General features: G+C 47.1%; 1 protein-coding gene across 13 annotated transcripts in view; it reads right to left on the bottom strand.

Annotated features, from left to right (window-relative positions):
* FBRSL1 (fibrosin like 1) overlaps positions 1 to 12796 on the bottom strand; it is a 509440-nt gene that overhangs the window by 18767 nt on the left and 477877 nt on the right. For 8 of the 13 annotated variants that reach the window (XM_039378903.1, XM_027733067.2, XM_027733073.2 and 5 more), the window contains 3 exons: positions 8312 to 8708; positions 6564 to 6817; positions 2105 to 2340 (listed from right to left, as the gene is read on the bottom strand). In XM_039378903.1, coding sequence (XP_039234837.1) covers positions 2105 to 2340; positions 6564 to 6817; positions 8312 to 8708 — 887 coding nt within the window. Of the gene's footprint in view, positions 1 to 2104; positions 2593 to 6563; positions 6818 to 8311; positions 8709 to 12796 lie in introns of all 13 variants that reach the window. The other 5 variants (XM_027733072.2, XM_027733084.2, XM_027733069.2 and 2 more) reach the window with 3 other exon arrangements.

Raw genomic sequence — 12796 nt, 5'->3', positions numbered from 1 at the left:
GAAAAGAGGTGAGTTTGGTTTTGGCAGTAGCAGACACATCAGCATTTCAACACAGACAAATAATCACGGCCCGTGTGCACAGCATTGAACAGAGCAGAACTGACTGGTTATTCCACACTCGCTCATCGGGGAGCTCACTGACTTCCCAAAGCTAACAGAGGAGCCCCTGGGTCTCGCTGGGTGCTGCCAAGGCTCACTGCAGAACCCTGTCTCAGGCACTGCATGAAGAGCTTCCTTCACTGGGAAGAGAGCAGTCCTGACACCTGCAGCACAGCAAAATGTGGGGAGGTTCAGCTCCAGGTCTAGATCTGGGATCTGCCCCTGGATCACTGAACTAGGTCACAGACTAGCAGGTGAGGAACATTTTCCATTAGACCCCAACATCTACTGTGGGGCAGCCAATACCAATTCCTCTTTTTCTGGGTTCCTGTAAGAACCAAAATTGTTTGGGTAAGGGCTTAATTGCTTTAGATGCACAAATCTTGATATATTCCCCTTCCCCTGCAAAAGGGAGAGTGTCCCAGAGAAAAGGTGATTGCTAACCTTTCCCATTCCAGCATGGGGTTTTACCACCTCCATGTGTGTAGTCTGTGCCCCATTTGTCTTGTACCATCTCAGAAGCAAAACCAAAGCACAAACACATTGCATTTCTGAACAGTATGCACATTCTGCTGGGGAGGAGGGAGCGGGAAAGAAGGCAGGGAAGGGAGCTGTAGGACCCCATGAAAAGCTGCTTATTTGGCAAGTCAGCTGCTGTTTCACACTCCTCTATGTGCAGGAGAGTAGATTTGTAATTTCATTAATTACAGTTATTACTGGAGCCATGTCCCCTCCAGTGTAAATACCATAAATTACCAAACACATGCAGCTGTAAATTTCAACACTCCTCTCTGGTGTTGGGATTAGCAGCCCTGATCTAGTGGAATATAAGAAGATGTGAGTGAAATATAACAAAAGAGCCTTGCAAGTTGTTTTTGGTCTGAAGGCTGACATCAACGGGCACGGGTGGGAGGGAGGGAGCTGTTCGCAGGCTCGGGTATCAGAGTTCTTAAATAACACAGGAGACTTCTGAGAAAAGATTCAGGATTGTTTTACACAGCCCGAGAAAAGAAGGGAAGGTGTTTACACATGAGTACATTGAGCAAACACCTGGGGCTGGATTTTGGGTGGATGATATTGCTTTTAATTGTCTCACTGCTAAGCAGATTACAACCCAAGAATGTCATCGGGCAGTCAGCAGTGGGAAAGTGAGAAACATTATGCTCCTTGAGTCCTTGGTAGTTCTTCCCAAATGCTGCTTTGGCTGTTGCTCCTGGCATTTGCCAGCCTTAGCAGAACAGGGTTATTTCTGCATTTTGGACACAGTGTGAAACTGAGAGGGGGGGAAAAAGCTAAATCTTGTGCTTTCAATCTCACAAAGTAATTGCCAGAAATGGGGAGAGAGTGCATTTTAAAGTACTGACAAAATCCATTTGTAGCAGATCTCTAACAATTTTGTAACAGCTGCAGCAAAGTCCTGTTGTGTTACAAGCAAATTCAGTGACAAAATACTTATTACACTGTCAGGAGGATCTCTCCCACTAGAACCAGCCACACACAAATTAGTGGTTGTTGATGTAATCAAGTAATAAAATGCCAAAATCGATACAGATTAGAAATCAGGAGGAAGAGGGACAAAACTCGTATCGGATGAGATGCTGCACTGTGGTGAGAGCTCTAGGTGAGCCAGCACAGTCTGCCTGCACTGAGCAGTTGTGGGGACCGTGTCTGGGACTGGAAGCCACCCATCTTGTGGCATCCTTGTTGGTGTCTTTTGGTGTGTCACGGCAGCTGGCTCTGGGAAAGGGGGAATAGAAATACACACCACGACACATGAAAAGGAAACTAAAGGGACTCTGGACTTGTCTCGTGGGTGCTGTATCTGCTCATGGGTAGCAGCATGGGGGACCCAGAGGCTTGGTGTGGAGGCTGTGGATGGAAAGGAGGTCCCTTCAGGAGTGCTGAAGGGTGGGGACAGCACGCCTGGCTGAAATGAAGAGGGCTGGGTTTTGTTTGACAAGAGCGGGTTAGGCTTTTTGACCAGAGATGCTCTACTTATCCTCACATTTTGGGCTGGGGTACGCACCATGGGAGGTGCAGAGGGCGGCATGAGCGGCGTCTGGGGCAAGCTGGATGGAAAAGGAGTGAATGTGTGCTGGTGGGTGTGTTGGTGCTGATGCGTGTGTTGGTGCTGGTGAAACTCCGCTCTCAGCAGCGGCACCGGGCCAAGTGAGGCAGCGGCCCGGTCCGAACTCTGAACCAAAAACCGGTTGTTCAGCTCTTGCCTGAGCAGTTCGTGATCTAGAGGAGAGAGAGAGAGAAAAAAAAAAGACACAGAGGCCCGTGGGCCTGTGAGTACCACAAAGACGGAGGAGAAAGAGTCAATATTCACCTGGCATTCCCTGTTTCTGCAGGTCATGCTGTGGTGGTTTTCTACGTGAGGACTCATTGGTGGAGGTAAGAGAGATGCCTGTGACAAAGTACCAATCAGAATCCCCGAATGAGGCTGGCAATACATGATTGGTTGGTTGAATGATATCAACAGGCTGGTATCTAAAGGCAAGAGAGAACACCATGAGTCATCACAGCAGAAAACAAAACACGAGAACACCGTGAGGCAGCACAGCAGAAAACACGAGAACGCCGTGAGGCAGCACGGCAGGAAACACCGCGGGGCACGACCTCCGCCCGGCCCCGCCCGCGCACCCCGCCCCACCCCGCCCCAGGACACTCCTCCTCCTCCTCCTCCTCCCCGGCACCGAGGGGTCTCTGTGATCACACCTCGGAGCTCCGGTCTCACGCCGCGGTGGCCGGGCCTTCCCGCACCAGTGAGGTGCTGGGGATCCTCGCCCCGCCTGGAGGCCAAGAGCTCGCTCTGAAATGAGCCATACTGACCTGCTTCCGCCGGAGGGGAGACCCGCAGGCAAACACACACACACTGGTAATGGATGCTGGGCCTAACACGTGTGTTATGTGTGCATGTCAGGCCCCCTAAATGTACATACTTAAGAGGTAAAATTCTGACAAGATCTACAAGTGAGGTAACCATGGATTTGGGCGGCTGGAAACTACCTGCTCGGACAGCCATTCCTCAACAGATCCTCCCCCTCTCCTCAGCCCCAAGACATGCACACAGTGACCAGAAACATCCATCAAAATCGAGGCCTTCTTTGCAATAAGCGTTTTTTGAGATCTTAAATACCAAGCAGCCCTTTCCTCAATTTCTAACAGGCTGTAATTCTCATTTTCTGTCATCGCCTCCAGGATTTTCTCCTGTGAGAAAATACAAAGGAGGAATCAGTGGGAAGAGGAGAAACATTGAACTGGCTCAAGATGTCATGAGGGTTGCAATGACTGCTGAAACAAAATGTTCCATCATATGACGTGGCCTCTTCTCAGCATCTTCCTCTGGAATAAAAACTTCTACTGAATGTGAATGTGGTTTAGGGCAGTGGAAGATACCAGCACTTTAGAAATTATGTGACTGAAGACAATAAGGACCACTGTCTACTTGCCAAAAATGTCTGCTGGTATCAATTAAATCCATCTGTGGCTTTGCCTAAGAACTTCAAACAGGGATCAGCATTTAACGTTATATATTTTCTAAGCAAAGAGCAACCTGTGCCCAAAGCTGTGGATGACATACACCCAGTCCTGACTGACCTACTTGCTTCTGAATTTACATGAATCCACTTATTTCAGTGTAACAACCCTTTCAAACTACAGCTCTGAATACAAAGGGGCAAAAGAACACCTGCACTTTAAAGTTTTATTTCATGTTTTGCAGGGGTTTCTTTAAGTTCAATTTTTTACAGTAACATTAGAAATGTCTAAATCAATCACTTTCTGAAGTGATGTGGTTAAGATCTTTAAAAACAGGCACGCTGATGGGGAACTTCAAGGTCTCTACTACCACTTAGAAGCCTACATCCAATTGAAAGTCACATTTCAAAGCAAATTTTGGGTGCCTAAGTCATTTGCTTTTCAGTAATAAATGTACTGCTAAGAGTAGGTACTGTGTACTGCTACAATCATTATAATAATTCAAAAGCAGAAAGTATATATACTTGTGATACTGAGCCTAAGGCACTGAGCAAAACAGTCTATAATGGGTTCTCCTTGGATTGAGCAAATAAGAAAAAAACCCCACAGGCTGAAAGCACTTAGGTCCAAAACCTAACCTCTTTAGAGAATATGAGTATGATTTCATGTGTGCGTGTGTTTACGCATTTAAATCTGGCATGACTTAAAGAAACTGAATCCTTCTCTTAGCATCAAGATAATCCACTTCTCTGGAGGGAGAGATAAAAGCGAGTTGGCAGTTCTAAGTGCTCTGATATCCAATTTCTTTAAGAGACTTGAAGTCAGACTGATAGATTTGCAGCTGGCTCCAGCCCATAGCCCTGTACCACAGCTTTGGCCTCTGTCAGCAAAAGGAAAGGCCTGGAGATGTCTGGAGAAGCGGTGTGGCACTCGGAGGAGTGGCTGCTTCACAGGAAGGACGGGATGGCCAAGGAATAACCCAGCTCTGTGTGGGGCTCTGAGCAATGTCAGGGTCAGAACTAAGTTCTTGTATCTGCCAGTGATGCCTCATCCATCAGGTCCAGTCATGTAACAACACAACCAGGAGCAGAGAGCCTGAGCAGCCCTCTGGATGCCCAGACACCCCTGCTGTGTGTGCGCACGTGAGGCGGGCATGGCCCCAAAACGTCAGTCCTGCTCACGGTGCCCTCGCATTCTGAAGAGAAGAGACACAGACCACTGTTCCTCCGTGTATCCTACATCAGAGCAGCCTTGGTGCCCTTGAGCAGAGGGCAGAAACCCACGCAAGGGTTGCTCCTGTGTTACTTGTATTAGCTTTAGGTTTCAAAGGGAAGAAATGCCACCAGAAGCGCATTCCTGTCTCGCTCTTCAGGGCTGCTCAGAAGTATTGTTTGCTTTTAAGAAACTTTTATGTGAATGACAACAGAAGCTCCTGGCTCTGCAGCACTCTGTATTGATTTTATGATGTGCCACTTTGCAGGCATTTCATATAGTGCAGACAAGAGGCATTTCACTGTCTGCAGGGTTAGACGCCCAGACCTTTCCCTCCACTAACTTAGGCTTCTCCTACTTAAATTGCAGGAGAAATCCTTTTAGTAGGAGCAAGACTGTTACTGTTTCCTGGCAAGCTGCTGAATGTGAATAGGTCACTTGATCTTGCACCTCCTGAAGTTAATGGTGAAAACATACTTGCTTTCAGTGACTGCAATATCATGCTTTTAGTGAGCGCTTTGCTATTTCCTTTTGCAATGCTTTCAAAGTCTCCATCACAGTAGTCCTTTGCCTTAAACAGGGGAAGCAATGAATAGGTCTCCCACAGCGCTGCCAACATCTTCCCAGCCATGTGGTTGAAATTCTAGATGGTGCCAGGGCCCGTGAAAGCCGCCAGCTTTGGCCTATGTGGTCCTGCCTCTGGCTAGGAACCCACAGCACTTTTGGCTATCACGGTTCTGAGAGCTCACTTTGGACCAATTCATGTTTTTTCTTTCACTTAAAGAAGCAGTTATAAATAATGAGACATTATTTAGCTACTGGAAGAAAAAAAAGGGGTGCAAGGCCATCAGATTTTTCCACAGCAAATCTGCCCTTTCCTTATTCCTTTAACTGACTTCATAGGAAACACAGGGTGCGTTTTTTGCAAAATGCTTGTCCTGTTTAATCCCTGCTGAGTTAGTTGTGGAGTCAAATGCCAGATCAAAAGGAGGCCCCAGCAAGTGAAAGTTGCTGGGAAGTCTCCAGCTGCCAGGGTCTCTTCCAGGGACAGCTGCAGGCTAATGGATAAGCCATAAACAGGGCGTTCAGGGCAGAAGTGACAATATAATGGGGGCCAGGGTGAACAAAGGAAACTTTTTAAAAGGACGCAAAGATTGTGAGAGTTGAACAGCAGAGCTTGTCAGCTGAGCTGCCCCTGACTCGGACAGAAAGGCCATGGAGCCGTGGACACAGAGCACTGGTGCTGCTGCAGGCAGAGGATCCTGCTCTGCCAGCAGGATGTGCTGCTGGTTGAAGGATCAGAGCAGGGGATTCAGTCAGATTCAAGTGTTCAGTTACAACAACTGTCTGGGACAATTAGAAACAGTATTTTCACATCAGTTCCAACAGTAGCAGCTTTCATTAGAGTGGGGAGAGAGGAGAAGGGGAGAATGGCAAACTCCACATCAGTTCCCTCTTAATCTAAAAAATGCCTGATGACTGGAATGCCACTCTGCACAATTCACACCCTAAAAGGGACCTTTTTCTTTTTTAAATTTTTGTTCTGAAGACTTCTTATAGGAAGCTACAGTGCTGTGTCTACAATCCCTCATCTGGTGAAGCACGTGCAGGTGTCCTACCTGTTTCACGAGCGCTGCCCCAGTCGCAGCGCTCGCTGCCCGCGGAGGGCTCTGTGCCACGGGGTTGTACCTGCCCACCAGCCAGCCCATCTCTCCACACCCTCCAGCGCATGCACGGCACATCAGCCCTGGCAGAAGAAGGGAACCTACCCGCAGGGTGCCCTGGTATCACGAGGCTGTTGGTGGGTAACGCTGGTGGCGGTGGCAGCGTGGGTGGGGTGGCGAACATGGCCGGATGGTGCTGGTGCTGGGTCTGCGATCTGAGAGAGAAGTGCGAGGTAGCAAGATTGGAGATGGAGAGGGGCAGAGCCGGGCCGGAGGAATGGTGAGGAGGAATCTGGGGCGACAGGGGAAGGTGTTTCGGGAGGCTGATGCTTGTTGCACTGCTAGCACTGCTGCTCCGGCTGCAGAGAGAAAAAGATGGGAGGGAGAGGGGGGAGAGAGACAATGTTACCATACAAGACTGAAACAGTGTAAGAATAAACTGGCAGGAACACCACAACTATGAACACCCATCTCCCTAAGCTATGCTTTTGCTTGTCTTAATGGCAATGGAGGCAGTTAACGAATCTTAATGAACTTCTCCAACGAAGCAGGACGGGCCTGGGGCCCTCAGGAGTGATGTTTCCTCTGGTGCTTCAGCCCTCGTGGCTATCTTTGAGATGCTGGTGATGGCCACAGAGGCAGCTGGATTTTGCACCTTTCTTTAGCCTCTGATGACCTTGCAGTGGCCATGGATGTCCTTAAGATCACGTGATGCAATGATTCAGATCCCTTTTTCTGTTGCTCTGGGTGTGCAGAGCTGCACAGTGCCAGTGACTCTGGGACCACGTTGTATCTGCTGTGCAGCTGCAGTCACACAAACATGTAAAGGCACACCATGCTAATAGTTTTTCTCATAATAATGTGCATTTTACATCTTCTTCTATTATTATTACTACACTGCAAATGATCTAAGTTTTGTGGGCTGAAACACACTATCACTGCAGTTAATAGTTGTGTAATTCCCACAATACTGATTATTTGTTCCAATCTAAACTTCTGAGAGATCTTGAATAGTCTGAAATATTATTCACCATTTATACTGTGGTGGCATTTACACGGTAAAACCACAACAGACCTTAAGTATGCAGGATACTATGAAATACACATTAATGGCAGCTCTCTGTATTCATATTCTGACCTTTGTGCAGCCAAATATTATGCTTTAAATCAGTTTTCTCATCTTGTTTAAACAAGCTTAGTTAGCTCTTGTTTGGGAAGCAAGGCATGTTTTCTGTACCAGCAAAAAGACTATACAGGTTCCAGTTGACTGACTAAACTCTTTTCTCTAGAAATGTTTTATCCATACCATTTTGCCCATCCCACTTACTGGATGGAGGCAACTTAAACAGCAGAGCTAAGCCTCCTGTTAGATCTGGACATGTTAGATGGAAGCAGATTTCTCAGCCCACGTTCGATGGGACACAGCCTTCTCCAATCCAGGTATCCCTCTTTTGATGCTGGTGAACCAAAAAAACTGATAACTAAGAACACACGTACTTCAATGGAAGTACTTCTGAATATGAAACAAGAGTGTTTTGCTCAAACTGAAACCACCTTAAATTTCTAAGGCGAGAATTGGCCAGCTCTCCCGAGACAGTGCAAAATTCCTCTAGAAACTGGACTGAAAAGAACATGTGCCTTTCTCCCAGAACAGGAGCATTTATCACATGTTTCAAATGCACTGATCCACCACTGCTGGAAAATCCAGCCTGTGGAGTGAGCCCACAAAGCCCAACATCCAAACATGGACCATCTTACCCAGACGAGCGCTCGTCTCACCTATTCCTACCCCAGGTGAAACAAGCTCGAGCCCAGCAGCAGCACGAGGACGACACGAGTGTCCCTTCCCCTACCTGATATTGTTGAGTCCGTTGTGGGCCACCTGGTGATGCACTTGGTAGTTGAGAGGCGGAGGGATGTGGCTCGGAGGCTGGCTCCGAAGGTCTGGGATTAGCTGAGGCTGCGACTGCGGCCGAGGTTGAGGTTGTGACTGTGGCCGAGGCTGCGGCTGAGGCGTGAGCCTTGGTGGTGCTGGTGCTGAAATCACTGGCTCCTTCTTCAACAGTGGGCTTGCTCTGGCACTTGATGTGGGCGCTGAGGAAGTAGAAGTCACAACGGCAGCTACTGGCTGGGGGCTGGGGATGGGCAGGGCGAAGGGCACGTCGGTGCTCAGTTCCCGGCTCCGCTCTAGCCCAGACACCTTTGGGACATTGGCTGCTTTCGCTTCTGGCTTGTCATTCAAGGTGGGACCTGATGGAGCAACGAGAAAGAGAACAAAGTGCACGATGAAAGGTTTGCATTTCGTTCCCTGCTTGGTGGAACACATGCCTGGGAAAAAACAAGTCATGTTGGAGCTCGTGGGAGCGTCGTGGGAGCTCTGCTGCCACAAGATGGATGTGTGTTTGTGTCTGTCCTTCCGCTGTCCTTGACTGGCCAGTCTACAGTACTTTCAGCATGTGTGTGAGAGACTTAGCTGTCATTAAATGAATGCATACTACAGAGAACATCCAGCTCCGTGACTCCTTCCGAGTCCCAAGGCTGGGTACAGCAGGAGTGTGAACGTGTCTCAGGTTACTGCTACAGTATTTCCTGCTCCATGAAGTTTTAAGGCTGATAATGAACTCATGAACACAAGCCTGACCATTATAACATTTCACTTTCTCAACGCTCTTTCAGGGTAACCCATGTTGCATTTAGGCTCAGCTCCAGCTATGACACACTGACCCAAGCACTAACCATTAGTGATAACCCCACCTGCCTTCTGGGGAGGAGACTACCTGGGATGTCTGCGTGGGAAGTTCAGTGAGCACCCAAGTGTAGTCCTGCTCACCCTAAGTAGTGCACGCTGTAAGCATGGCATGCCAAAACACCAGGAATACTGTGACCTTGTAAAATGCACAGTGGGAATTCCATACGGAATTACTCCTTCTCTGATGCCAAATACTGCTGTTTTTCATAATTAAGTTAAACAAAGCAGCCCAAAGGGTTAAAAGGCTGGAAAGGGAAAAGGGAGGAAAGGAGAGATATTTCAGATCAAGCAGTATCCAAAAGGTCAAAGACAACTGAAAAGACCAACATGAAAGCAATTCAACTCCCACTGTAACTCCCTTTTCGACCTAATCTGTGTATCCAAGAAAAGCTCTTCAAGGGTTACAAGAACTGATGCTGTGGATGTGTTTCACATGCACACGTCCCACCCTGCACACACAGCTCTTCTGACTGTTAGGATACGTGGTTTTGTGACCCACCAAAATGTGCTGGGGGCTGTTTGCATTCTGCTGGCTTGTAGACATGCGAGAGATGATACCCACTCTCATTAACATGCTCCCAACACCCTCACAAACAAATTCCACCTTTGAAACTTTCCCATCTCATCAAAGGACTGAGCCAGTTCCTGATGTAGGAGGTGGAAATAACACACAACACACACCACGAGCTAATTCTGGCCGTGCAGATGCTCTGACCAGGCGTTTGTGAACCAGCCCAGGCAAGGCCAGCGCCCTCAGTGCTGCTCTGAGGACATGAGCACCCTCGTGCCCGTGGCAGATGAGAGGAGGACAGCGATGAATCAGAGCCTGCAGCACACCAGCTCGTGTTCTGTACCCAAAGTGCCCACATGGGGATGGCATCTCCTTCCCTGAGATAAAAGACAGCTTCCCACACTGCTTCTGGCTCTGCTTGCACTCTCACCATAGCACCATTTCCTTCAGCCCTCAATCAATCAAGTCATCATTACATATGTATAAATTCAGAACATGAGAAGATGAATGGAAACATATGAACCATATTTATCAGTTGAAAACGTCTGAGGTCTTGTGGCCTCAAACCCACAAATAACAGGAAAAGAAGCCTTTCTAAACACCAGTGTTTTGGCTGGCAAGAACTACTATCAACCCTGTACTTTACAGCACCTTATACATCTTTACAGGTTTGACACAATGTCTGGAGGTCCTACATTATTCTCTACAATAAATATAAGGCTAACTCTCATTTCAGTGAATTTGTTTTTCAAATATGAGTTCATGCATCACAGGTACCCTGGTTGTGAGATGTAACTAGACTTGGTTCCAGTGCTACTTAGAATTTATTTCTAAAATCAAATTCTCATCGCTCTTGTGCATTATTTTTTTAATGCCACCTATGTTTGTAAATGTTCCTCAGATTTTGTTACTAACAATTGAAAAATTGTCATTGCCTAGTCAAGCCAGGGCTCCCCACACTGCTTTTTGGAGAAAGTGTATTCCCAGCTGTAGATCCCACTGTTTTTCAGGAGCTACCCATTAAAAGCAACTGGGTTTCATTCCAGAGCAGAGGCTTCCTCAGAGCCCATTAGCTCTTTCTACCCAACAGGCCTCCTCCTACAGAGTTAAACTTCATATTGGGTAATTATGGGCAATGTAGACTAATGGTGTATATTCAAAACACACTGGCACCACAAAAGTTAGTTGAGTAAAAAGTCAATTAGATCCAAAACAAATCAATGAAGTCCCACATTAAAAGCAGCTGTTTGACCAGTTTTATGTACAACTATCGATTCCCTGTGGTTTCAGCATTAGTTCTCATTTGCAATTTTCTCAAAGCAAAAGCTCAGGCTCCCTTGCTGACTGAATTGACCAGCCAGCCTGGTTGTGTTTGTTAGTTCTAGGGGTACATGACTAATTTCTGCTGCCAACTCCCATCTCTCAGGCTGCAGGACTGCAATGTTTTTGTGCTTCATTCAAGACAACAATGAAAATATCCACATGCTTGTTTTCCCCCTTTCCCAGAAAAGCCGCAGGCACGAGTGTGAGTATCTTCTCTCCTGCTGCTGCACAAAAGCAGGAGCACTGAGAAGGGAAAGACATGGTGGGAATTCATGGGCAAGGGTGGAGAAACATTTGAGCCAGGGGAATCCCCAAGCCTTCTCAGCCACCACCCAGGAATGGGCAAAGCCCCGCTTTTTTGGTGACTTGCCATTTCTCTTTCTGATGGCTGTGATGTACACATGGAAGTCTCTGAGCTACCTTGCCTGGAATCCCTCAGAAAGTTAATGGTTTTAATGAGAGATGTTGCCCGTTCTGATCAGGGTCTCAAACTCTGCAGTTTCTCCACAGGATGCCTGAATATCCCTCCTAAGGGAACTACACTCTTGTGTGCCCAAGCTGTGACCAGGCTGAGTGCTGCTCACATATGGAGATGTCCCAAGGAAAGCAATCAAATATTTGCTTTTGTGCAAGGTGGATCAGATTGCATTGAGATCCTTTCAGAAATTTCTGTTCTTGGGCTCCTCATTGAGCCCTTCTGAGCAGATGGACCCATGGAGCTGAGCAGAACTGCCCCAACAAAAACACAGGCCCACCCGACCATGCCACAGCGTTCTAGAGGCAAAAATGTGTTTATTTTTACCAAGTCCTAGAGTAATTTTCATGCTTAATGATAACAGGCTGAGCCAATTTGACAGTCAGCTCCAATAATTCAACCTTAATTAAACCTGAACGCATGTCAGTTCAGCTTGTCCCTTCACAGGAAATCTGACATTTGTAATGATTCATGTTTCAGCCATGCTATGGGAAGGCTGGATCACATCTGCCATTCTCCACCATGCAGAGCGCTACCCCTTTTCAGCATGCCAACTTTTGTTTATTTTCTAACCAAACACTTTGGACTTCTTCCATTGAGAGGTTTTCTTAAATGCACAGACAGTGAAACATGTCTTGATCTCGGGGATGAATGATGACTGAGTGCGAGAGACAGGGGAGGGAGGGCTGAAACTGCTCTAACAAGAAAAATAACAACAACCTGGGATTAGTAATTCTTGCCTCCTTGATCAACTAATTTGTTCATTTGGAGCGTTGCAAAATGTTAACCTTCCTACGTCTTGGGCTACATCCAATTCCAGCTTAGGCTGGCAAAGATGAAAACTTCACAATTTTTAAAAGCACAGAGAGCTTTCGCTAGTGCTGGTGTAAATCTGTGGGAATCAGAGGTGAAGTTTAAGGGAAACCCTAAAGTCAACTACAGTTTAAATTGCTGTATAAAGAGGGTTTCAGAAGGAGTCACCTGAACCTGAAAGACCATCAGCCAATACCCCATGTGAAACTTGCCTGAATTCAGAATCTGTGACTGGAATAACCATGCACTGCCCATCCCCGGGGCTGTACAGGGTGACTTGCCTGCCAGTGTGTAACTACATGGCATCGCAGGCTAAACACAATACAGAAAGTCCCAGACACAAATTAAACCTTTCTGTTACAGGAATTTGCTTTCAAGCTGATTAAGAGTAGCTCAAGTGCAAGGGATTAAACATGTAAAAGCTGCTTTGAGAACTCCAATAAGCAGTTGCTGTGTTATACAAACAG

The sequence above is a fragment of the Pipra filicauda genome, unplaced genomic scaffold (genome assembly GCF_003945595.2).
Source record: "Pipra filicauda isolate LSUMZ 115617 unplaced genomic scaffold, ASM394559v2 scaffold14_size4853619_pilon, whole genome shotgun sequence".
Taxonomy (NCBI): domain Eukaryota; kingdom Metazoa; phylum Chordata; class Aves; order Passeriformes; family Pipridae; genus Pipra; species Pipra filicauda.
The sequence above is the reverse complement of the archived record's forward strand: the minus strand, read 5'-3'. Positions and strand labels throughout refer to the sequence as shown.